Source organism: Eschrichtius robustus, chromosome 20 (genome assembly GCF_028021215.1).
Source record: "Eschrichtius robustus isolate mEscRob2 chromosome 20, mEscRob2.pri, whole genome shotgun sequence".
Lineage (NCBI taxonomy): Eukaryota > Metazoa > Chordata > Mammalia > Artiodactyla > Eschrichtiidae > Eschrichtius > Eschrichtius robustus.
The window spans coordinates 59,586,445-59,612,461 of record NC_090843.1 but is presented as its reverse complement, the minus strand read 5'-3'; the positions used below and the strand labels follow the sequence as shown (position 1 = coordinate 59,612,461).

General features: G+C 45.6%; 1 protein-coding gene across 2 annotated transcripts in view; it reads right to left on the bottom strand.

The window, feature by feature from the left end:
- USP43 (ubiquitin specific peptidase 43) overlaps positions 1-26,017 on the bottom strand; it is a 60,127-nt gene that overhangs the window by 9,057 nt on the left and 25,053 nt on the right. The window contains exons 4-14 of one of the 2 annotated variants that reach the window (XM_068530303.1): positions 22,739-22,831; positions 20,659-20,794; positions 18,924-19,059; positions 17,494-17,629; positions 15,235-15,346; positions 11,777-11,880; positions 10,578-10,655; positions 9,658-9,784; positions 9,194-9,545; positions 6,932-7,090; positions 5,805-5,969 (exon numbers count right to left, since the gene is read on the bottom strand). In XM_068530303.1, the coding sequence (XP_068386404.1) occupies positions 5,805-5,969; positions 6,932-7,090; positions 9,194-9,545; positions 9,658-9,784; positions 10,578-10,655; positions 11,777-11,880; positions 15,235-15,346; positions 17,494-17,629; positions 18,924-19,059; positions 20,659-20,794; positions 22,739-22,831 (1,598 nt within the window). The remainder of the gene's footprint in view (positions 1-5,804; positions 5,970-6,931; positions 7,091-9,193; positions 9,546-9,657; positions 9,785-10,577; positions 10,656-11,776; positions 11,881-15,234; positions 15,347-17,493; positions 17,630-18,923; positions 19,060-20,658; positions 20,795-22,738; positions 22,832-26,017) is intronic. The other variant, XM_068530304.1, reaches the window with a different exon arrangement.

Below are 26,017 nucleotides of genomic sequence, written 5' to 3'. Positions count from 1 at the left end.
GAATCATTTTTGAAAACCACATTTTTGGATTACAATCCATAAAATTAGACATAAAGAATAAAAGGGTGGCCAAAAACTCTTAAATACTTGACACCCAGATAACCTTTAGATCAAAGAGGAAATCAAAACTGAAATAACATACTATTTGGAAAGCACTGAAAAAGAAAAACAAAACCTTTGAGGCTCAGTAAAGCCACAGAGGAAATTTACCATCAGGAGCACCGACACTGAAACGCTTTAGTCCCAGGGCCCCTCCTCTGCAAAGGACTTTAGCAATTTTTTCACATGGTCATGTTTTTATAACAATTGCAAAAGTAAGGTATTTCTTCGTCTTTTATCTTATAGAGCCTCTCCCAATACCCATCCCCAATTATTTAAGTTGCATACCCCACAAAACTTGGATCTGTTCATTTTCATTTTAAAATGCCTTCGTTATTATGAGGTCCCATAACCAGAGCTACCAGACGGATGAAGTTGCCAAGCTATCAGTGTTTCTCTACAGGCGACTGCTGGCATTTGGGAAGGACAGGTCTGTACTGCATGGCACCATCCCTGGGCATTGCAAGACACTTAGCATCCCTGCCCCCTGGGGACTAAACGCCAGTCATGCCCTCTACTCATTTTGACAGTAAAAAAAAGTCTCCCACATACTCGTGGGGAGAGGAGTTAGTACCAATCATTGTTGAAAGCCTGTGTGCTGGATTTTGACCTTGCCCCGGGCTTAGTATTAACAGTAAAATAAAGCTGGATTTTCAACCATCTCAGAGCATCTCAAACAGGTTTCAAATCTATCACCATTATATTCAGACTCCAAGAGGGAATGCTCCCTTTGGAAGGGAGGCTCTGGCAGTGTCCGAAAGGAATAGCCTTGAATTTGGAATTTACATCTAAGAGCCACAGAGCCAGTACTCTGGCAGCCAGAGGGAGCAGGTCTATTTGCAGCCCGGTTACTTCCCAGGCGAGCTGTGACTGGTTACGTCCGAGGCTCAGCTTTCTCCTTGGTACAAGGGCTATCATTTCACCCCTCCCAGAGTTCTGAATGAGGAGATGAGATAAGTAACATGCCTGCAAGGGTCTGGAGGACAGTTATTCTGCAATATTACTTCTCCTCCCATCCCAGCCCTCTCTGTCTCTCTGGGGAGTTTTCTGGTGCTATGCCTGACGCCTGTCTGAGTACCCTGTTGAAAAGTTGGCCATCTTTTCAAGTTGCCTCCTTAAGGGGTGCGAAACACATTTCTTCTTGGGAGAACTGAGAAACGGCCCAAGGTCCTATGCTTCTGGACAGAACTGGGATGAATTTATGAGCTTGTCAGTGGCTCATGCTGATGGGGGATGGACAAGCTGGGGAAGGAATGCCTTTTTTTTGTTCACCAGACACTACCCTAAATGTGCAGTCATAAAAATGTGAAGGGAAAAGAAACGCCCAGACAGGGTGAGTCAGAATATAATGCATGAAATAGTACGCCAACGCAGAGCGGATTCTAAGGAAATCAGACCACTGTGATTTGCAGGGGGCGGTGGTTCAATCAGCATTCTGTCTAATAGTGAGATATTGGGAGCCAAAATGCTGAACATGGAGGAATAATTCACCAAAATTTGATACATAAAGCATAATAACCAGAGGGTTGGTGTCCATGACAATCTAAAACCACCTGCCGCTTTAAAATTCCATCATCAGGGGACTTCCCTGGTGGCACAGTGGTTAAGAATCCGCCTGCCAATGCAGGGGACATGGGTTCGAGCCCTGGTCCGGGAAGATCCCACATGCCGTGGAGCAACTAAGCCCGTGCACCACAACTACTGAGCCTGTGCTCTAGAGCCCGTGTGCCACAACTACTGAAGCCCATGCGCCTAGAGGCCGTGCTCCGCAACAAGAGAAGCCACCGCAGTGAGAAGCCCGCGCACCGCAACGAAGAGTAGCCCCCGCTCGCCGCAACTAGAGAAAGCCTGCCCGTAGCAATGAAGATCCAATGCAGCCAAAAATAAATAAATTTATTAAAAAAAAATTCTATCATCATATTTATTCCCTCCCAAGTAACAAGAGCCTGGGACACACCAGGAACTGTGTTAGCTACTTTGATAGACCAGTAACTTAAAGTATAAAGAAATAAGTAGCTGACAAATAAACACACAAACACCCCAGCGATTTCACTCCCAGGTAAATAGCCAACAGAAATGCAGACATACGTACAACAGAAAGGCATGAACAAAAATGGTCATAGCCGTACTACTAGTAATAGCCCCAAACGGAAACAACCCCAATATCCAACCACAATGGACTAAATGAGCAAAATGTAATCTAGTCCTACAATGTGGGAGGTTTTGATGAGGGAAGTAGAGCATCCCATCAGGGTGCAGAAGGACACCAGCAGACGTTTCCCAAAGACAATCCATCACGTGTCTTCACCACAAAACTTGTGTGGATTTTTGGAGAATCCACAAATAACTCAAGAATCCGGAAATCTGTAACAACTCAAAGTGCTTCCCCTGACGATCAAGCCAAACTTCTCCAGGTCAGCCTCTGAGATCAAATCCAGCCCATCCGTGAACCCCTCGGAAATAAGGTGGCTCTCCCCACCCTACCCATCATGATTTCTTTTCCAGATGCCTGCTTTTGCTTTTTTATTGACAAAGGTCAACAGTCAACAGACAACAATCTTTCTCTCTCTCATATGTACAATTAAACTTGCGTGCAGAGAACCTGTAACAGAGAACAAACATGACTCCATGTTGGATCTATTTCTTTAGCTGTAACCCTTGTGCTCTGTTGCCTATCTCAGTCATGCTGGCTCTGCACCTTTTGTAAAAGAATGTTGCCTAGAGCCTGAAATATACGTGATAGCCCATTTTCAAGGCTCTGACCTTTAAAGGTATAACACTTTCCCATTCATGTAGAGATAAAAAGTTGCAGAACAGAAAATAACAATTCTCTTGTTGGAGGTTTATAGGAACATTGTGACCAGACCTACCTGGGCAGCTGCAAGAACAAAGGATTCCTGCCCCAAGAGGTTTGCAAGGACCAGCCAAACACCCTCCCCTTTTAGTATAAGGAAAGCTTGAATTCTACCTCGGGTAGATGGTTCTTTGGGGCACGAACCCACCATCTTCTCAGCCTGCTGGCTTTCCAAATAAAGTCATTATTCCTTGCACCAACACTATGTCTCTTGATTTATTGGCCTGTCATGCGGTGAGCAGTACAAGCTTGGACTCGGTAACAAACTTTATGTGTCTGAGTTGTTTTGGGTTGGTTTGTGTTTTTTTGTTTTTTGTTTCTGACAAATGGAATAAAATGAAAAAAGCATTGATACCTACCACAAATATACACCTCACAAATATAATGTTGAACAAAAGAAGTCAAAGAAAAAAGAATGTGTGACTCTATTTATATAGTTTCCAAAGAGGCAAAACTAATCAATGTGTTAGAAGTCAGAATAATACTTCCTGCTGGAAAGGAGGGGAACAGTAAAGATTGAGAAGGATATGAGGGCGGGGTGTGGGGAGATAGAGATGACCTAGAACTTTCTACTGATTAATCTCAGTGATAGTTACATGGGTATGATAATTCATCAGATGTACACTTGTGATCAGTACACTTTATTGTATATACGTGGTACTTCAATTAAAAAATTTTTATTTAAAAAACTAAATCAGGAGCTAATAGGAAACATGGAAACTGAAAGTAATTAGAATGTGCTGCCACTTTCTGATGGAAGGAACACAGGCTAAAGATACACAGACAGACAGACACACACGTGTTTTTATGAAAACGTTTGTTTCCGTAGTTATTGCCTCTCCCTCCTGCATGATCATCACGTTTTCCCTCTAGTTGGGATCATCTGAATGCTAACATGCTCTATTATTTCTTATTTGGCAAAGAAAACCCCAAAGTGCTGTCAGCCCACATTCCTCTGCAGCTACTGCCTCTTTAATCACAGTCTTGATGGAACCCACATCCACTGTCAATTCTTTAACCCAGTGTCTTTTCCACCTGTTCCTGACAGCTTCCATTCTTTCCAAACCATGATAGATGCTCTTGGCAAGTCACTGGTGACCTTCCAGCCCGATGGTCACTCACCCATCTTCATCCTACTCAGCCTCTCAACAGTTATGTCACACAGTTGGCTTCTTCCTCCTTGAAAGATTCCCCTTTTTTTGCATCTGTGACCCATGTTTGCCCAGTTTTCTTCCTATTTCACAGGCCACTCCTTCTCTGTTTCTTTGCTGTTCTCTCTGCCTTTGCTCAACCTCTAGATGCAGGAGAGCTCCAGGGTTGGTCTTAGGTCTTTACTTGTTTCTATCTGTATAATTTCCCTACGAGAGCTCAGCCAGCCCCGTGGCTTTAAAGTCCATCTGTGTGCTGATGTCCCTCAAATATTTTTCTCCACTCCTTAGTTATCATTTTGATTTGGATGGCTTACCGGAGTCTCAAAATGACCATGTCAAACATTTGATTTCCCTCTAAAATTGACCCTGCATCCTAGCCAACCAAGCCCTTCCCATCTCATGAACTGTACTGCTACTGGTCACCTAGTTATGTAGACACCAAGCAAAGAGTCTTCCTTGGTTCCTCTCTCCCTCACACCCCAAACCAGCAAATCCTGTTAGCTCTATCTTCAAATATACCCCGAATCTGGGCTTCCCTGGTGGCGCAGTGGTTGAGAGTCTGCCTGCCAATGCAGGGGACACGGGTTCGAGCCCTGGTCTGGGAAGATCCCACATGCCACGGAGCAACTAAGCCCGTGAGCCACAACTACTGAGCCTGCGCGTCTGGAGCCTGTGCTCCGCAACAGGAGAGGCCGCGACAGTGAGAGGCCCGCGCACCGCGATGAAGAGTGGCCCCCATTCGCCGCAACTGGAGAAAGCCCTCGCACAGAAACGGAGACCCAACACAGCCAAAAAATAAATAAATAAATAAAATAAATTTATTAAAAACAAAAAAAATCAAGGACAAATATACCCCGAATCTGACCACCTCGTACCTAACACACTAATCCAAGCCACCACCCGCTCTCGCCTGGAAAACCACAGCCAGACCTCCCAGCTGGCCTTCTGGCTTCTTACCCTTCCTGTGACGCATTCACACAGCAGCCAAAGTAGGCTTTGTAAAAGTATCAGATTGATTACTTGCTGCTCAAATTTCCCAGTAGCTCCCACCCACCCCCGCAATTGGAATACAATGCAAACTTGGTACCATGTGCCAAAGGCACGCTCCCAACTACCTCCTATCACTCTCCTCCTCATTCACTGTGCTCTGGCCACAGCTCTGGTCTCTCCTGCACCCCCCTACCCCCCATCCCACGCTCACTCCCACCTCACAGCCCTCACCCTGATAGTGCGGAGCACATGCCCAGACTTTACATGACTCACTCACACTCAGGCCTCTGCTCCAAACTCACTTCCTCAGAAAGGCCTTCCCCACCCGCCCTGCCCAACGGGCCCTCTGCATCCTTTCTCCCCCACCCCTGGCCTAGATACCGTCTTCCTTTGATGATTTACCTCTTCGCCCTTATCCCTGCTTTACATCCCGTCATGAAATTCATTCACTCGTTGATGTGTTGTCGGCCCCCTTTAGATGGTCAGCTCCAGGGAGCGGAGAAAGAAGGTACCTGCAGCCAGGGGTAGTGGGCAGGGGGCGGGCCAGGTCCTGAGAGCCCCGATTTGGGAAATAAATAAACCTCTCGTACCGAGGGACTCTATACACTCCGAGCCCTGACGTGCCAGCACCTTCATAAAGTTGAGGAGTGACGGTCGTTACAGAAAATGAAAGTAAGATCAGCAAGTTTAACCAACGTGATCGAACGTACCCTTTTCTTGGCTGGGGAGGCTCTTGGTGCAGAAGGCAGGCCCAGGCAGCTGGGGCCGGGCAGGGCCGGGGGTGGAGCTCCAGGACAGCAGGCTGCCCCTCGTGCTACCATCACTGCTCCCGAGCCGGAGGAGCCAGTGATCGGACAGGGAGGAGCTGGTGGAACCTGTAGACGGAGCACAGAGAGGGCAGGCTGGACCCAACTCCATCCTTTGGGGCCCCCCAGGCGCCTCTCACGGCCAGAGTCCCATCCCCAAGCCCGGAGCTACAGAAACAAGAGTAGAATTACAGAAACGAGAGCTAATCGCTGGAGGAGAACCTGTAACTGATGAACCATGAGACCAAGCCAACACATTTAAGGAGAGGCACTTGGGCACAGAAAGGACAGAATGTTGATGAGAACTGAAAGCCTTTTCATGAAATTACTGGTCGCCAAGTCCAGTTTTCTAAATATGGCGTGTTTTTCACTCTCGCCACGTCTATCTTCTGTGAAAAGAAGGCAGACTTTGCATTACGTTGGGTTTAGACCGGCTGGGGCATCTTGGTTTTACTTGGCCATTTTCCAACAATCTGGGCGCAGGAAATCTGAGTCATTTTTTAAAAAATGTTCTTTCACTCCAAAGTAAGGATGGCTAGTTCGCAGAGTGCAATCTGTCACACAGAAAGGTCCGTTTTGACCCTTCTTTTCCATCTCCAGACTGCCAAGCAAGTTTGAGGTTGTCTAATAAACGTATCTCTGGGGTGTGGTTAAGTAGCTGTTTCCTATTAAGGCCCCTCATCCCTTATAACTGCCCTTCCCTTTCTACCGGGACTAATGCAGGGTTATACTGCACAAGCTTAATGAAGATCTGGCTCAATATGGGTGAGAGCGGAAATATGGAATCCCATGCTCCCAAGAGCCACCTGCCACAGATACAAAATATTATTCCTTTTCCTGTTCTTGGATTTCAGTATGTCCCTCCCACGTCCTTGCAAATGGGACACTAGTCTGTAGGGCTCTACATGGCTCTGTATCAGCAAAGCTTCCTCTTTCAGATCCCTGCCGACCTCTCCGGGTCCTCGATGTTTGATACAGCATGCTGCCCGTTCCCAGTCCTCCCCTCTCCTGTAAGGAGCAGCAAAACCTACCTCTCATGGAGCTGCTGGCTGACCAGGGAGGGATGCTGTTTGTCTTCTGATAAAACAGGATGTAAGCCCCTCGCGTGTTGACCTCATCTTCTAGAAGCGGTTCCACCGTGCTGTCGTCGTAACTGTACCACTGGCCGTCCAGAGAGTTCCGGCAGTAGGCTGCGAAGGTCCAAACCCCAAGCCCCCATTATTGGAGCCCCCCCAAAGCAGGAAGACATTTCCCACGGGCATGGCTGAAAAACGGACGTTTGTAATAGAATGAGAAACGTTGGACCATTTTTAGCCAGAAATGAATCTGGCAGAATCAGCAAGGATAACCAGTTACACACCCAGATGCTCACTGATCAACTGATCTGTTACCACACAAGCTGAATCCTTACGTTGTAGAGCTTGTTCAGGCAAAATCTCCAATAAGAGGGAGTCCCGATTTATAATATTTATGGGAGTACCCAGGCAATAAGGCCAATGTTCACCCCCGTTCTTTTGAGGACCTTCAAAATGCATGTCTCTGATTCAGTACGCAAGGAAAATAGGCAGTTGGGATTATGGTACACTTCTTTCCTACCTAAGAACTGCAGTCAAACATTTAAGAAGATGTTCATAAATAAGATTCTCACCACCTTCTAAACAAGTACGAGAAATAGTCCTCTCCTTTCCCTCCACACCTCAGTAAATGGCTCCATAACCTACTAATTCGGAAGTCAGCCAACTTTTTTCTGTAATGGGCCAAACAGACAATGTTTCAGGCTCTGCAGGTCCCCGATGGCCACATACGGTCTCTGCCATGTATTCTTGTTGTTTTGGTTGGGTTTTTTTAAACCACTCTTTAAAATGTAAAAACCATTTTTGACTCATGGGCTGTACAAATATGGGTGCCAGACTGGATGTGGCCCACAAGCCACACTTTGCTGGCTCCTGCACCAGCCCAGGGCAAGCACGGAGAAGTTCGTCTCTGCTCCTTCTTTTCTCTCCCACCCCACGCTGAGTCCAAAAGCCAGTCTCACTGATCCCCTTTCCAAAATATGTCTTGAATACCCTGTCATCACCCAAGTCCCAGCCAACACCATCTCTCACTTGAGCCCCAGAAACTTCCTCCTAACTGGAATTCCCATTTCCACTCTTGTTCCACCCAATTCTCTGCTCGAGCTAAGACCTCAGTTTGTGAACTAGATTATGTCTTTATTCCTCTGCCTAAAACCTTTTAATGGCTTCCCATCACCCTCTGAAAAAAGTGCAAACTCTTGTCCGTGGCCCACAGGGCCTTCGGACCCAGCCCCATCTTATGTCACTTTCCCCTTCAGCCACAACAGGCTTTCATCAATTCTTAAACACACAAACTCCGCCTCAGGGCCTTCACACAGGCTAGTAGCTCTGCCCATGTTTTCCTCCCCTTACTCACACAGCTAGTTCCACCTCATCCTTCAGATCTTGACCTAAAGGTAACATCCTCAGGGAGGCCTTATCTGTATCTCAGACACATCAACCAATCACCTTTTCATGATACCAAGTAGGGAAAGTACTAAAGGGACAAGCACCTTTTTATTGTCTGTCTGAAACTAGTCCCATGAGGGCGGGACTCCTATCTGCCTTGCTCATCACCGAGACTCCAGCACCTAGCCCAGGGTTTGGCATAGAATGGGGACTTCATAAATATTTGTTCAATGAATGAATGAGCGATGATACTGAATTTTTATACAGTCTGGTGCTTTCCAAATTGCAGGTACATTAGTACACTAGGAATAGAGCATTTTTCAAAAAAATGAAATATTTTCAAGCATTTTTTCAAAAATGAAATACTTTATACTAGAAGAGACCAAGGTACACGATTATGAACAACCGAACGAGCTGCCAAGCTCTTTGTTTCTGTCCTTCCAGCCTTCATTCTCTCCAAGTTCCTCTGAGGAATTAACAATTAAAGGTACCCCGTAGAAATAAAAAATACCGAATCTGATAAGTAGGAGTCCCTGCGTTGAATCACAGACGAGGATAAATGGCACTTTCTGGGCTCCAACAGCTACCCTCTGGTATCTGACACGGTCAAAAACTCGGGCTGTAACTAACTTTCTATTCCAACCCCCCACGGAACTCGGCTCGACGCTTGGACCAGACGCCACCACCCCACCCCCGGCAGGTGCCCGGTGTGCAGCGGGTCAGGGCTCAGCTGGTGCCGAGTGCCCGAGCGAGCTCGGCAATCCCAGGGGTGCCCCTTCCCTGGGCATCTGGAGGCCCGGGCCGCAGCCACGGGCCGCGAGGCTGGCTCACCTGTGTAATGCCCACCTTGCAAACTGCCGTGGTGGTTGCAGACCGCGTACAGGTCGTACAGGAAGTCTGGTGGGTAGCTGGTGGGCAGGCAGGCCGGCTGCTTCCAGGAAGGAGGCCAGGGGCCCGGGGCGGCCTTGGGGCCCGTGCTTCTCTGGGCCACATGGGGAGCCATGTCGAGGCCGGCGAGCGGGAACTTCACCAGCGTGGAGAGCTTGTTTCTCCTCTCGCCCACCTGGCAGAACCGTTTGAGGTGGATGATAAGGATGTCGGGCAGGGTCCACAGGCTCAGCTTCACCACGCCCTGCTGCAGCGCCCGGCAGTGGGGACACCGCCACGCATCGTCCTGGGCCAGCTGGAAGGGAAGCCACCGGGACCGTAAGCCACACCCCTCCCGAGGTCGTGACCCACCCACTGACAGGCCCCGGATGCCCGGGCCGGACGGGGCGTGGCCCCCAGGGCGGGACCTGCTCCTCCTTGGTGTAGAACTGGAAACACTCGTCCAGGGTGCAGCTTTGCTGCTGGTGGGCTTGCTGCTGCCGCCACACGCTGTCCGCGTCCTGGACCCGCTCCTCCTGGATGCTCCCGAACAGGCTGCAGGGAGCAGACAGAGGCACGCGGGGTCTCACCCCTGAGGGGGCCCTACTCCCAGCTAACGGGGTGCAAAGCATCTGCCCGGGAGGCAAAGGCCCCCTTCCCAGGGCTCCCAGGGCACCCACTCGCTTTTACTGGACTTCTCAGTCCCCTCACGGACCCAGAGAGGGACCGAGCCCCTGGCTTACTCATTTTTGTTTCATGTCGTGGTGCAGGGCCTGGCACCTAGTAGGAGATTAATAAACACTCGCCGGACTGAACAGTGTCCTTTCCCGAAGTCGGGCAGATGCACTCGGTGTTAGAGAAGCAGCCACGCTGAGTGATTAAGAGCATGGACTTGAGGCGACAGTCTGGGTTCAAAGCCCGGCTCTGCCAGGCAGGGGCTGTGTGACACTGAGCAACCGTTTAACCTCTCTGTGCCTCAGTTTCCACATCTGACGATGTAGATTCAGGTCGGACCTACCGCACAGGAACTGATGCATGAAATAAACTGCATGGATGTAATGTGCTCGGAGCAGTGGCTGGCACGGGGTGAGTGGGTAAGTGTCACCTCACCATTTCCAACTGTGACTGTTACCACCACTCACACCACCCACAGCCATCGTTATTACTATTCCTGTCGCTGTTGTTTATATACAGACAATTGCCATGGGGGCTTCTCTGAGGAATGGGCCACACGGCATCCGGGGGGCATCGTACACCCCACTGTCGCATCAGGGGAACTGGCGCAGGAAGGTCCGTGTGCACGGACAGCCCCGTCTCCTCTGCCAGAGCTGGGCTCTGCTGGACTCACTGCTCTTTGGCGCCACTGTCCCACTCCACGGCCAGTTTGATATGCGGGGGGCCTCCCGGCCTCCTGAGGTGCAGAGCCCTGATGAGAGAACGGGGAGCCCATCAAAGGCATGCAGCCTGCTTCCCACTCTCTCCTCCAGCCCCAGGACTGATGTTCCCAACAGAAATGTCCAAAGCTGCATGGAAACCGAGGTCGGGGGTCTGGGGAGGTGCTGTCTGCAGAAGACTTGGTCCTTAATCTACCCCTGAAGCCTCTGTCCTTGCTCCCCTGGGAGCTGGAGAGCTCCGAGGATTTGGTGGCTGCAAGGCCATGACCCAGCCCTCCCACTGCAGCCCCAGCCATCTTCTCAGTGTCGAGGGGGCCGTTCTGCTTGAACGTCCTCAGCAAACACCCAGTTCTGACGGTGCCTCAAAGGAGCTGCTAGGTTTTCCTCCACTGCACAGTGAAAGGAGCACCTGCCGGTCCGCCTCCACGACGTAAAAGGTCTTCCCCTTCCAGACCCTCCCATGCCCAGAAAATCTCAGTGTGAATCAGCCCATCGCTCTCTCCAGCTGCTTGGGCTCAGCCCATTTCAGAAGAGGTTGTCTGGCCTTAATGCAGAAGAGACAGGACAAGGAGGGAGTGGAAGATGTGAAATCAACAAGACACATATGGGGACTTCCCTGGCGGCCCAGTGGTTAGGGCTCCATGCTTCCACTGCATGGGGCATGGGTTCGATCCCTGGTCAGGGAACTAAGATCCTGCAAGCCGCGCGGCGTGGCCAAAAAAAAAACAAAAAACAACCAAGACGCATATATACAAGTGACAGACAGGAGGGTCTGCACCTAAAAGAAGGTTTTGAATGTATTGCAAGAAAAAAGTGGAGATGTCACATGCATCCCTAACTGTCACCAAGATGATTCAAAAACAGGTTTTGAGCTCACGGAAGGTACACGGTCCTTAACCAGCCGCGTGAATGTGCGTAAATTCACTAATCTTTGGGAACCTCAGTGTCTCCCCATCTCTGAAGTGGCCGTCGGTCCTGCTCTAGACATGAGGGTTGAAAGCACAGAATGTGTATAAGGACCTAACCCAGGCGCTGGTGCTGAAGACCAAGGGCAGCTAAGATTGTCGTCAGTCTTACTGATACACAGCCTTGAAGGAGTCTAGTCAGGTGGGAACGAATGCATTCTCTTACCACGTCTGGAGCGCCCCCTTACCTGTCAACTGCCCAGTGATGGAGGGGCTGGCTGTCCTTGGGGGACAAGTAGCTGCAGGCCAGGGACAGCCCCACAACCCGGATGGAGAACAGTGACCCCACGTTCTGCCAGGCCGAGAACAGAAAGCAGGTCATCACACATGTTGGTGCGAATCAGACGGTTAAGTGCAGAGAAGTTACTCAGAAAATGTAACATTTTGCTTAGAGTGTATTTTGAATATGCCCTTAATAATTATTCCAAATCCAGAGATATAAAGGCTTCAGTTTTTTTTAGAAGATACACCCTATACCTTTTAACATAGTGATCTAATACCATGTAACACGTTAAATTCACCAAAACAATGAACACGGTGATTTAAAATAACACAGGTTTAATTGGGGCAAATGTTGGCACAGTTAATGGGGAATTAAACCAATTCTGTTCATTAATTATTAACAGCTAATTTACTTTATTAAGATGATTATTATCGTCACCAGATTACCAAAATGAGGCAATTATCTAAAAGCAAGTTAGTGTACATTTTATGTCTCAAATGCTAAATAAGTATTTATACATGTCGAAATAAGCTGCATAAAAGAAATACCACCTATGTTGTTATTCTAAGATGGACATTTCTTTTCATATTTCAACTTTTCTGAAACTGAACTGAGCCTTAAACAGCCTTATTCACAATAGTCAACAGGTAGAAGCAACCCAAGTATCCATCAACAGATGGATGGATAAACAAAATGTGGTATATACGCACAATGAATATTACTCAACCTTCAAAAGGAAGAAAATTCAGATGCATGCTACAACATGGATGGACCTTGAAAATATTTTGCTTAGTGAAATAAGCCAGACACAGGAGGGCAAATATTGTATGATTCTGTTTATATGAGGTCCCTAGAGTAGCCAAATTCATAGAGACAGAAAGTAGAACGGAGGTTCTCATGGGCTAGGGGCTGGGGCAACAGGGAGTTGTTATTTAATGGGTGTAATTTTTGTGGGTATGGTGAAAAATCTGGGGAGTATAGTGGTGATGGTTATGCAGCATGATGAATATTATTAAGTACATTTGTGAACGGTTACAATACACATTATATACATTTTACCACAATGTCTAAAAAAAATAAAATCAATGGTCTCTTCAAGCAATGGAAATACAGTTCTTAAAATTGTCACTGATGACCTTGGCCACGACTAGAAAAAAATGAAATGTTCTTACAAACTCTGGCAAAGATAAGTGGCAGAAATCTCTACTTAAAAAACACTGATGAAATGTAGGTTGAATTCAGGCAGGAGAAGAGAGGGAAAACATTATAATTCAAAGAAACAGGAATAGGGCAAAGACAGTGTGACCCAAAACATACTCAGGGAGCTGTGAGCCGACTCCTGGACTGTGGCAGCTGACGGGGAGAGGAGCAATAAGTGTGACATTTGGGGAGTGTGGACGCCTCACTGGACTATACCTATACTCTAGCTGACCTGCCGCTTCAACAAACACAAAACTGATGGCTGGAAGCAAGCTGACTTCAGGGGCTTGGATTCAGGGCTGGCCATGCGAGGGTGTACTTCCCAAGGAGAAGTTAGTTAAATCTGGGGGGGGAAGCTCTTTTTCCTGGCACCCCTAATGGAGCCTTGCTGTTTGGATGGCAACTTAATAAGGCACCTACACTGCATGGAAGCAGCTCGCCCTGCCTGCCCACAAAGAAAATTTACAAAGGAACCAGAAAAATTCCTAGGCAATGATCAATCTCTTTTTTTCATAATTCATGCAAATTAATCCCGTCCAGCAAATCGGTCATTTTTGTAAGAGACATTTTCCTGTCCTTTATTCTTGGCTAGGGAAATTCACTTTGGAACCTTCAATATATGTTCACTACTTTTAATCTCTTTGGTTCAATGTTGAGAAGGCTGACAGGATTCTTTCCAAATTATTACCAATTCTTTTCAAATTCTTTTCAAACTCTTCAAAATATAAAAGCCTAGGGAATTCCCTGGCGGTCAGCTGGTTAGGACTCGGTGCTTTCACTGCTGGGGCCAGGGTTCGATCCCTGGTCGGGGAACTAAGATGCCGCAAGCCAGGCAGAGCGGCCAAAACAACACCAACAACAAAAACCAAAATATAAAAGCCTATGGGTTAGATGGGTGAGCTAGCCTGGGAGCCTCACAACCACTTAGAACACATTATTCTTATATAAAACCATGGGCATCCACACATTTGTCAATGTATCTGTGGACAAGCGTCCATAGCTGAGTTGCAGGTTGCCTGTATTAGAATTTTGCAGGCCCCACTGACTGCTTCATCGGTCTCTAAAATTGAAATGACTGGAGAGATGCAGAGGCAAAAGCACATGGGAGACCAGGGGGAGAATAAGAACAGCTGAGTTCAACGTCTGCATGAAAGCCGTTTCATCCACTCTCAACAGCCAGGAGCACAGGGTTTGGGGAAAGCTAAAGCTATTACTAGATATTCTGACCTACTTGGGGAGAAGTTCGAGTTTCTAATTTGGGCACCATGGCAGATCTGCTGGGCAGTTCATGAAGCAAAAATCCTTTGGAGATAAAGATTTGGTACAAATGTAGAAAAGGTCTTAAGCAAACTGGTATTTGGTGTAAATCCCGAATCAAATGTACGGTTTTCCCGAAGCAGGAAGGCACATGAATTATGAAGAACTATGCAGAAATCCCTCTGAAATGTTTGGTACATCCCCCAAATGAAAAGTTCTTACTTAGAGAGTAGTTGGGGGAAAACAAAATTCTGAGGCTACTGATATGTCCCTAAACATGTCAAAGTCTTCTATGCCAAGCAGCCATCAGAACAGGTTCTGATACTATCGGGGCTGAAAGGAATGGTTTTAGAATTTGTTGTTTTTATTTGGAAACTACCAGTCTGAGAATAAATAAATGAGCAAGGCAAAAAGGTGTTTCCCCTTGAGTTTTTAACCTGTTTATCGAAAACTGGACAAAATTGTTTTAATACCTAGGTTTTCATATTTGGACATAAACATCGATTTTAATTTTCCACAGAAGTTATACCTCAAGTCCCTTGAAATTTTTGATCCAAATGTATAAGTTACAGTTTATTACAATAAGCTCCCCTCCAGGAAGAACTATGGGAAGCCATAAACATACAAAACTGAGATGAATGATGTAAATCCCACTCTTTCTTCCAATGATGTTTTGAAAGATTTAACGAGCAAAAGCTCCGTCCATGAAAGGTATTTTGTAATGCCACAAAGAGAGAAACAGCACAGACCATAAAATGGTTATTTTCTTGCATATAAATCAAAGTTGTTTGATACGACAGTGTGAACACTGTCATTGACAGCAAATGCTTGTCTCTCCTGAGCTACCACTAGATTCCTACACCCCTCTCTCCACACCCCACCCCCCGACAACACACACACACACACACACACACACACACACACACACACACACACACACACACACACACACACACACACACTGACCTGTACGGGAGCCTCACTCTTCATGAGATAGCGGACCTTGCTGAGAATGCACTGATGGAGCTGGACCCATGAGATGGCTCTGTCTTCCCTCATCAGGAAAGGTGGCCCAAACCTGGAAATCCAAGGAAATGAGGTTATTTCGGCAAAAGAAAAACCAACAATACCCAACAGTCAAGAGCATTGGCTCTACTCACTGGCTTCTCTCAAATGGATAAGAGTTGAGCACAAAACACAATACAAAATTCCCCATCTGAGACCCTCGTTACGAATGGAGACATGGCAGTGTAAAGAGGTGGCTGGGAAACCCTCTTCCCCAGAGAAAGAGCAGACTAAGAGAACACAGGACCCAGAGGAAAGCCAGGCAGAGATAAGCCCAGTGGACACATCGATGGCTTTGTGTATCAGGAATATTCTCGCAACTGGGAATGCTTTCCATATCCCGATCCCATGAGCACGCAGCAGTGAGCTTGTGGTGCCCAGACTGCCGGCTGTCAATTCCAGCTCTGCCCTGGGTGCCTCTGGACAAACCACTGAACTCTGACTGCTCTCTGGCCCCACCTGCAAGGCTGTGTGAAGATCCAATGGGGTAAGAATGTGCTACTGTTGAATTAACTTTGCTAAAATACAGCATAAATATGAGCTGGTGCACCTGGATGGGCAAGGGCACTGGGCATCAATTGTTGAATAGACAGATGGGTTTATTTACCTTATCCTCTATTACTAGGCATTTGGATGTTTCCAATTTTTTATTTAAGCAATGCTTGCTCATGGCAGGAACTATACACGTTCTTTTGCCTACGCCTTTGGGTGCACATGACTAATTGTTTCTTTGGGATAAAGTTCCAGAAGTGGAAATAAGACCAAAGCTATTTATTTCCAACCTGCTCTCTAGAAAAGCCACACCAATTTACCCATGAAGCATGTGCCCCATTCTCTTGACACTTGCCCAGAATGAGTATTATCAATTTTTTAAAAGTTCTTTAATAGTCTGAAAGGTTAAGTATAGCATCTTGCTATTGCCATCAGAATTTCTTCTACTACTAATGAAGCTGAATATTTTAACCTATGCCTGTATTTCTTCTGTGAATGCTCATCTCTGTGGCTCATTTTACTAAAAGAATATTATTTCTCTCCCTAATCTGAGAGCTAGGTTTTATATGACAGATATGCATCCTTCAGCTGCCACATGATGTAAATATTTTTCTTCGTTTGTGCTTTGCCTTTCAAATTTGCTTTTAGCTTAGCATTTTAAATGTATTTAAAACATTAGACTTTTCCTTGATAGCCTCCTGCCTTCGGTGTTAAAATAGCCCCCAACTCAAAGATATAAATATTCCCCTACATTACCTTCAAGTTATTTTATGGTTTCCTTTTCTGTAATTACCTCTCCAATCAATTTATACATGTGAATTTATGGCAGGAGTAAAAAAATTATTTAAAATAAAAAGAAAGCAAAATATCAGTTAGCCCAGGCTTAGTATTAAATAATTCATTCACTCCTTACTAATATGAAATACACCATTTTTATCATATAACAAATACTGAAGTACACTTGACCTGTTCTGTGTCATTGATTTAAGTGTATATTCTTCCGCCTATATCACAATATTCTAATAATTAAAACTTTATTCTGTTTTACTAGAACAATCCCTCTTCCTTCTTTCTCCTGCCCCCAATATTTTCTGGCTACTCTTACGAGTTTGTTCTTCCAGATAAATTTTACAAACATTTTATCCATCTAAAATTTTTTCTTTGGAGTAATATCTTTTAAACATTTTATTTGCATTCTATAAGAAAACTATCTGGTTTTGTATATTTGTTATGCAACCAGTCACTTTCCTGAACTCTTTCATTAGTTCTAATTACTTTCAAGTTCTTGGTTTTCTGGATAGAAAATAATTTGCAAATAGTGGTCATTTTACCTCCTGTTTCCAATAGCCAGTTTCTTTTTCCCTTGTCTTACTGCACTGCCTAGCCCTTACAACACAGTATAAATAATGGTGAGAGCAAAAATCATTGTTCCTAAAACCAATAGGGAAACCTCCGATACTCAATTGTTACGGACAATGTTAGCCATCTGCTTAAGGCAGTTATTTCTGATCCTCTTGATCAGGAAGTACGTTACTCCCTACTCCTTGCTGATCAACTTTGAGAATGGATATTTAATTTTTTTCAAATTAGAATTATTCTAGCACAAATTCCAACTACATGTCGACACAACCCAGACATCATGTAAAAGAAGGATGAAGTTAAACATACCTGCTGGCCTGCTGCCCTGAGCCCACCAAATTACAGAAGAGGATTAGCACCGTGGTCTCACTGTGGACGGGCAGGGATAATCGCTGACCCTCGCGGACTGCCAAGCGTGGGGAGATGGGTAGACCAGATGGACGAGCTGAAGGGCGAGAATTACATTTGCGTTCTTAAAGGAGCTGCTGCGCTGGGTCAGAACCCTGGCTTCTAGCCCCTCTTCTCTTTGATCATCCATTAACCACCCTTGGGAGACACTGGAGGGCTTCAGGGGAAGTGATATTAAGGTTCATGGCACTTGTTCCATCAGGCACCTGGCATAAGATAATATACATGGTAGTGAATTTGCTGTTGTGGTCAGCCAATTTTAAAGTATAGGCAGGGATTTTAATTAATACTTTTCAAAGCCAATCTGAAAAATACACCAAAATGATTTTGGTTGCTTGTATGCTTTGATCAGAGAGCTGTAGAGTATCCGCTCTCTTAGAACGCCAACATTAAGGAGTACAGAGAGAAGGTAAGAATCTTTATTGTTGAGAAAGTAGAGGAATTGGACCATCCTCAATTTCCAATCAGCTCTGAAATTTTACTTTTAAGGCACAGATGTGTCCTGTGATTGAATTTGAAATGAGGGTTATTTCACTGAGTTATCACATAATCAGGGCCTGTCAATGTCCTGTTCCAGGCCCAGAGTCTCTCTGTTGACTCAGAGCAACTGCAGACACTTGGTTCCCACAGCCTGCCTGCCACCTACGCTGGCCGAGGATATGGTCCAGGGCATAGGATTCAACTGGGGTATGAGTGTAACACTGGCACAAGGTCCTCTAAATATGAGCCTTACTGACTGGCTAATTGGACCAAAACGGATACTGACCTACAATGAAAGGCTGTCAGAAACTGACCATCTTTGCCTATCCGAAGTTTAGGAAAAGTTAACATAGGGAAGTGGGACCGTTAACAAAAAGTCATTTAATAATCTCTTTGGCCACCTACTGCTCCAGTTTGTAACAGTTTTACTTCAAGCACTGACCTTGAACTATAAGAGTCCTGAAGACAAAGATTACCCCAGTACCTGTTCTGAATAGTGGTTCTCAAAATGTGGTACCAGGACCAGCAACGTCGGCATCACCTGGGAACTTGCTGGACATGTAATGTCTCAGGCCCCACCCCTGGCCTACGGAGTCAAAAACACTGTGGGTAGGGCTCAGAAATCTGTTTAAACAAGACCTCCAGGTGACTCTGATACTAAGGTTTCAAGAACCCCTGTCTTAGTTGATTAATTTTTATAATCAACCATCTGTACAACAAATATCGGAGAAAATAAGCCTGATGTTTCCAAGTACTAAAATTAAGTGTCTTATGCCTTAGCACCCAGTGAGTATCCTCTCAAACCTATAACTCATAATATCCAAATAAAATTATGCAAAGCACTCTTGTACCTGAGAGCATCTCCTGGCCAGGTGATGGAGGGGCTTGGAAGGCATACACATTATCTCCCTCTGCAATAGTATTCAAGTCCTCTTCATCAAAGAAAGACCGCTGGAGTCCACTGGGATGAAGTTCAACCAAGATCACCTGGAATGAGGAGGATCATTTTCCCTCTTGTTTCTCAAAGGGAACTTAACAAAGAAGCAGTCTAAAAGTGACTGATAGTCTGAAACCTCTCTTTTACCTTTTCCTTCTTCCTAAGTGGTTACTTATTTTTAGTAATAAAACACAGTAGGTGTAAGAATTAGATTGACCACAGACATCTCAACTGCAACAATAGAATATCAAAGTGCTGAAGGAAGAGGAGGGAGAAGAAAACTGAAAATCTAAAGTTTTATACCCAGCTAAACTATCGTGCAGAAATAAGCCTAAAATGAAGCGACTTCAGATAAGCAAAGTGAGAGTACTTATCACTAACAGAACTCCACTCAAAGAACTCTTAAATAGTATTGCCAACTTTTTGCATGCTATATCATATGTGGAAAATATTTTCATGGAACACTGAGGTGAGCAGAAGAAGCTAGTTTTGTAGTGGATGAGAGGAGTGACTGCCTTGAGGGTCCTGTCTTCCCAAGACTCAACTCTGTCCCCTCAAGGGCTGAAGGAACCAACAAGTCAGCACACATAACCCATTCAAGGCACACTGGCTGAGAAATTCTCTTGTAAAAGATACAAAAGATACACGTCAGGGTTAAAACAAAGAAACTGACCTCAGAAGGAAAACTTGAATTGAAAGAAGAAATGATAAAGCAAAGAAATGGTAAACATTGGTAAGTGTAAATACATATTGACTATATAAACCTCTAATGATAACAACTATTACTACTACTGTAACCTGTGAGAAAAGGGAAGAGGGATTCAAACACTGGGTAACAACATCCATCTACAATAATATCTAAATCAAAAAGGTATAAGGGAAATTAAAGCATAAATTGTGTTGTTTGGGAAGATTAACATAAGACTTTGTTAGTTATGCATGTTGATATTTTAATGATAACCAGTAAGAGCATAGAAATATAATGTATATGTCCCAAACCAGAAGAGATGAAATAAAGAAAAATTGCTCCATCCAAAAGAAGCAGTAAAGGAGAGAAAAAAGAAACAAAAGAAAAGCAGGGTAAATAGAAAGCATAAAATAAGATGACATAAATAAATCCAAACTTGTCCATGATCACTGATGGAATAAACTTGCCTAACCTGGCTTATATTCTCGGGAGTGAAAGTATAGAATAGTGGTTGTGAAATCAAACCATCTGCGTTTGATTTCAAATCCTGGCGCAGCCACTTACCAGCTGTGTGACCTTGGGCAAGTCACTCAACTTCTCAGTGCCTGCTGCTAACATGAGGATAATTGTAATGTCTACCTCACAGGATGGTGGTGAGGAGTAAATGAGCTACAAAGTTCATAGAACGGTACTCAGCACTTCGTAAGCTCTACTGAGAGTCAGCTATTGTTGAAATGATGATGATCGTAATCATCGTCACTTTCTTGGAAGACAAAGGTGGTATCCTTTTCCGGTTGTTCTGTGAAAATGCAGGGAGAGGTCAAGGCCCCGTCACCACAGACACCAGGGACTGTTAATCAGACAGAAACTCATGAGTCACCGGGAGCCAGAAATTAACCTAAACACCCTAGACAGCCGTCCCAGTTAGCATTCATCATCCCATCACCAGGCCCCATCACACCTCATCCACAGGGATGCCACCTTCCTCTGCAACCATCTTCCTCAGGGCTGCCACCGTGCTGAGGATTGGCACGGCCAGGCCAACCCGCAGGAACCGCTGGCTCTTAGAGGGGAAGACCAAGGTGACGCTCAAGAATCTGGAAAATAAGAAGGAGGCCACATCCTTAAAGGACTGACGTGGATTGTTGCCCATCACTGATAATGGATCAAGTTCAGCACTTAGGCAAATCTCTGCTTCCTGGTCGGGTCACTGCCCTTTAGGTATGCTGTCACCAGGTGGCAGTGGAGAGGCAAATCTCCAAGGGTCTCAGCTGAGTGTACTTTTCCAGCAAGTTAAAAATAAAAGATATCTGATTAAGAATCACGATACAGACCTTCCTCAACTTATGATGGGATTACATCCCGATAAACCCATTCATTGTAAATTGAAACTATCTTAAATCGAAAATACATTTGATAAAACTAAACTACCGAACATCACAGCTTAGCCCCGCCTACCTTGAACGTGCTCAGAACACTTACATTCGCCTACAGTTGGGCCAAATCATCTAACACAAAGCTTCCGTGCTAATAAAGCGTTGAATCGCTCGTGTAATTTATTGAATACTATTCGGAAAGTGAAAAACAGGGATTTTAAGTGTATCGGTTGTTTACCCTCGTGATCACCAGGCTGGACCGGGAGCTGTGGTGATCCCCTGCCCAGCCTCACAAGAGAGGACCATGCCTCATACTGCTCATCTGGGAAAAGATCAAAATTCAAAACGTGAAGCACCGTTTCTACTGAATGCGCATCACTTTCGTACCATTGTAAAGTCAAAATATTGTATACCAAACCATCGTTAAGTCTGGGACCATCTGTACAGATCTATATAGTCTCAAGGTTCTGTTTGTGAAATAGATCATCTTAAGCAAAAAGAAACTTCGAAGTCTGAGAAGTAGAGCAGTCAAGCTTCTTCTTCCAGGACAACTCAGCACTGTTGATGAGGCTCTCCTTTCCTCCTGAAGTTCTCCCTTGGTGATGGGATACAGCCCTTCTGTCCCCCCAACCTCTCTGGACTCTCTCTGGTTCTGCTTCCTACTACCCCCAGCAGCACACCATGGCTCAACCCCTCCAGCTCCTGTTTCCCCTGCTCTATACTGCAGTAATTATTGAATTCATACAACTAATGAGCAGAACTGGGACTTGAACCCAGGCAGTCTGGCCCCAGAGTCAGTGGTCCTAACCACTGTGCTACGCTGCATCAGGCCAGGTATCACAGCTCACATCTATCAGTAGCCATCATCTGATGGTAGGATAAGCCAGTGTTATATTTGTGGCACAGACAATCAGCAGCACAGGAATTCAGAGCAGAAAGGGGGATTAAGTTGCCAGGAAAGGCTTTACAAAGCCGTCATGTCTTCACTGCATCCTAAAGATGGGAGGATGTCAACAGACAGAGGGCAAGAGAAATGGTTTTTACAAAGATGAGGAACCCAGGGAAGAAATGCCGCCTTCCATGACAGTAAAGGTGCCCCATATAGTTCGCTAAAATTCCATGAGACTGACACTGGCCATTGCCTTAACAGTCACTGCTAAGCCCTGGACTTCTGGGACGCTTGTGCTACGTGCTTCTTACTTTTGCAGTGACCACAGCTCCTACCTAACCCTGCCTCCTCTTTTCTTTTTTTTCCTCATATCTCCCAACAACCCTTTTCCTTTTTCTTTGCTCCTTAAATAAACCTTTTCCTACACCCTCACTAAGAGGAAAAAGGATTTGGAAATAAAGCAGGGGAAAGCAGATGGTGACAGATTTTCTCCAGTTCGCCCCTGTCTGATTGAGTGGTACCAACTGGCCGGTGCCGGCTTCTGAATGGGCCAAAGATGTAAGCCTGGCAACAGGGCTGATAAACAAAAGCATGTTTATAATTCCTTCTTCGGCTAAAGAAGGGACTCTGTAACCTCTCACATTAATTGTCCCATTCAATCGTTGAATGTCCCCAAGCTGCCAGGCTTGGCAGAGAAGCAAAAGAGAAAATGCAGCTGCAAGCCCAAAAGATTCCCAAGGATGGAAGTCAAGTTCACGGGCATGATGCTCACGTACCTCGTCTGTCGCAATGGGATAGGCAGTGACACACACAGGAAAGGATCGAAGGTGTTGCTCTGTTTCAGGCAGTGGGGACAGGTCAAGGAAGATCTGTGAGGGTGCAGGGTACACATTAAAGTTTAATCACACTGAACAGTTTGGCAGTTCCTCAAAAAGTTAATTAGAGGGCCACGATTGCAATTCCACTCTGAGATCTATACCACAAAGAATTGAAAACAGTTATTCAAATCCTTGTACACAGAGGTTCATGGCAGCATTATTCACAATAGTCAAAGGGTGGATACCACTCAAGTGTCCATCAATGGGTAAAACGGGTAAACAAAATGTGTTATAGACACATAATGATTATTATTCAGCCACGAGGTCCTGACACTTGTTACATGAATGAACCTTGAAAACATCATGTGAGTAAAAGAAGCCAGGCACCAAAGGCCACATATTTATGATTCCAATTATATGAAATATCCAGAATGGGTAAAGCCATAGGGACAGAAAGCAGATTGGCGGTTGCCAGGTGCTAAGAGGGAGGCCTGGGGAGTGACTGCTTCATGGGTACCAGGTTTTCTTTTGGGGGTGACGAAAATGGTTTGGAACTAGAAAAAAGTGGTGGTTGCACACCATGGTGGGTGTACATTCCGCTGAATTGCACACATAACATGGTTAATTTTATGTTATGTGACTCATCTCAATTTCTTAGAAAGGATAAAGTTTAGTCACATGTATGAGTGCACTGAGTATGGGAAGGGATGCTGTAACCCCTCCAAATAGAAAGATGCTGTGCCAGCTTTCAAGCTCAAAGGTCTCAGCCTCACTGGGCCCCAGAATCACATAGGATGCTGTTTTCAAATGCAGATGTCCAGGCCCCACTCCTCGAGATTCTGTTTCAAGGGAAGCAGGGAGAGGGAGGCACAGTCATCAGAATTTTAAAAGCTCCCCAGGTGACTCTAGTGTTCAGCCAGGCGGAGAACCACTGATGCAATCCACCTGCCTTACTGTACGGCTAAAGGAAACAAAGTTAAGAAAACAGCAGCTAGTAGTAACAGCTAACGGTGAAAGAATTTACTAAAAACTGGGCATTGTGCATGGATTAACCCTTGCCCTAGCCATAGTTACCAGGATGATCCCCATTTTACAGAAGAAAAAACTGAAACACAGAGAGGTTAAGTCACTTGCCCAAGGACACACAGCTCTTTTTTATTTTGATGATTTAACTTTTTTTTTTTTTAAAGAAAGTACTTGAACTGCGTTTTTTTATTTTTTTAATTTACTTTTATTTATTTATTTATTTATTTATTTATGGTTGTGTTGGGTCTTCGTTTCTGTGCGAGGGCTTTGTCTAGTTGTGGCAAGCGGGGGCCACTCTTCATCGCGGTGCGCGGGCCTCTCACTATCGCGGCCTCTCTTGTTGCGGAGCACAGGCTCCAGACACGCAGGCTCAGTAATTGTGGCTCACGGGCCCAGTTGCTCCGCGGCATGTGGGATCTTCCCAGACCAGGGCTCGAACCCGTGTCCCCTGCATTAGCAGGCAGATTCTCAACCACTGCGCCACCAGGGAAGCCCCACATAGCTCTTAAGTGGCAGAACTGGCTCAGGTTCCAGAGCCCATGACCATCATCATTTCTTCAGAGTCGTTAGTACAAGTAGATCCACATAGTTTATTTATATTCTTTAAGCTCTTTGAAATTTAACACTCCCATATTTAGCATGTATCTCTGAGAGGGAAAGTCAAGTTTTATATTCCACCCGGGTGCTCTTATTTTATTTCCTTCATCATATAATGCTCCATATTCTTCCAAGATATAAGGGGTTTCTGGATGCTACATTCCTTCTCCTAAAATCTACGTGAATTTCCTTGGGAATAGGGGAAAATACTCCGCCGCAGGCCCTGCTCTCAGCACTGGACAGCCCTAGGGTAAGTCAGCAAGGAAACCGGAGCTGGGATCAGAATCAGGTTTCCTGATTCTCGACAGAAAGCACCAGTCCTGCTGGATTGGTTTTCCATTGAGCAGACAAAATAGAAAAAGCCAGGGCCCAGCAAGAACCCCTGAGGTTTTCAGGGTGTTGTCCCAGGCGACCCTAAGTGCTCTGCTCATAGCAAGAAGGCTTTCCTGGATACACGTTAATAGAATGCCAACCATGATTTTAGAAAACAGACCGGAGTACAGACCGGAGTATTTAATGTTCAATCACTCTCTGGTAAATTTCCCTCTGGGAAAACCATAGCAATATTTTGGTAAAGAGAATGCATCAGCCATCAAGCTCCAACTAGCAGGGGGACCCGCCATTTGTGGGGGCCCCTCTGCCACCCCAGCTTCTCTCCCTCCTTTCTCCTCCCCTCACCCATCACGTACCGTGACGTAACACAGGCCTGAAACATGTATTTTTGTCCTTGGGAAATTTCCAAATCCCTGTTTCATATTTAAGCGAACAAATGAGAAGGAATATTTTTCTTTGACTTATTTATTTTTTCTTTAAAGCTACTAAAACTAAGTGAGGCTGCATTTTTCTTGCAGATACATCATAGTCAACTGACTCAGGGATATGGCCTTTAGATTAAGCCATGAATCTCTGGCAGGGAGCAAGAGATGTGTAGTTTGGTGAAATCACAGAACGGCCTAATTTTGTATTTAAAGAATGGGGAAAATATATTGTTTTCATAATAAACCACAGAGAGGACATGAAATGCACCTGTTCCTCAAAGGATGAGAAATGAGGATAGTGAGTGCGACCAACAGATCAGGGGGAAGGGCAGTGTCACTTTCACAGAAAACTCCAGATGTTTCCAGGCTCCATCTACACCTCAGATGTGGCCTGGGGGTCCTTTCGTCCTTGCCATCTCCCCCAGAGCTTCACGGTCCTGTCCTGCTATCTCCCAGGTACTCACAGAGGAAAAAGACAGAAAATCAGCCCAATGCCCTTCAGTGTTCACTTGCCCATCTCCCTAAGCTATTCATCCTCCTTGTCAAATTGCTTCTGTTCCAAAGCCAGCCTCTCACCTGCTGCTGAAACTCAGCACTGCTCCTTGCTCTCCACTGGTTACAAATGTCCCGAAATGGCACTGCTCGTTTCACATTCTGGCCTCTCACTGCTGCTGAATATACGTCTGACACCTCCAACCTGGCCAGCTTCACCTGCTCGCTGGCTGGCGAGACGGATGTCCAAGCCGGCAAGGTAATTATGATGACGCACAAGCAAAATGTCACCTCTCCGGGCTTCCCTGGTGGTGCAGTGGTTGAGAATCCGCCTGCTAATGCAGGGGACACGGGCTCGAGCCCT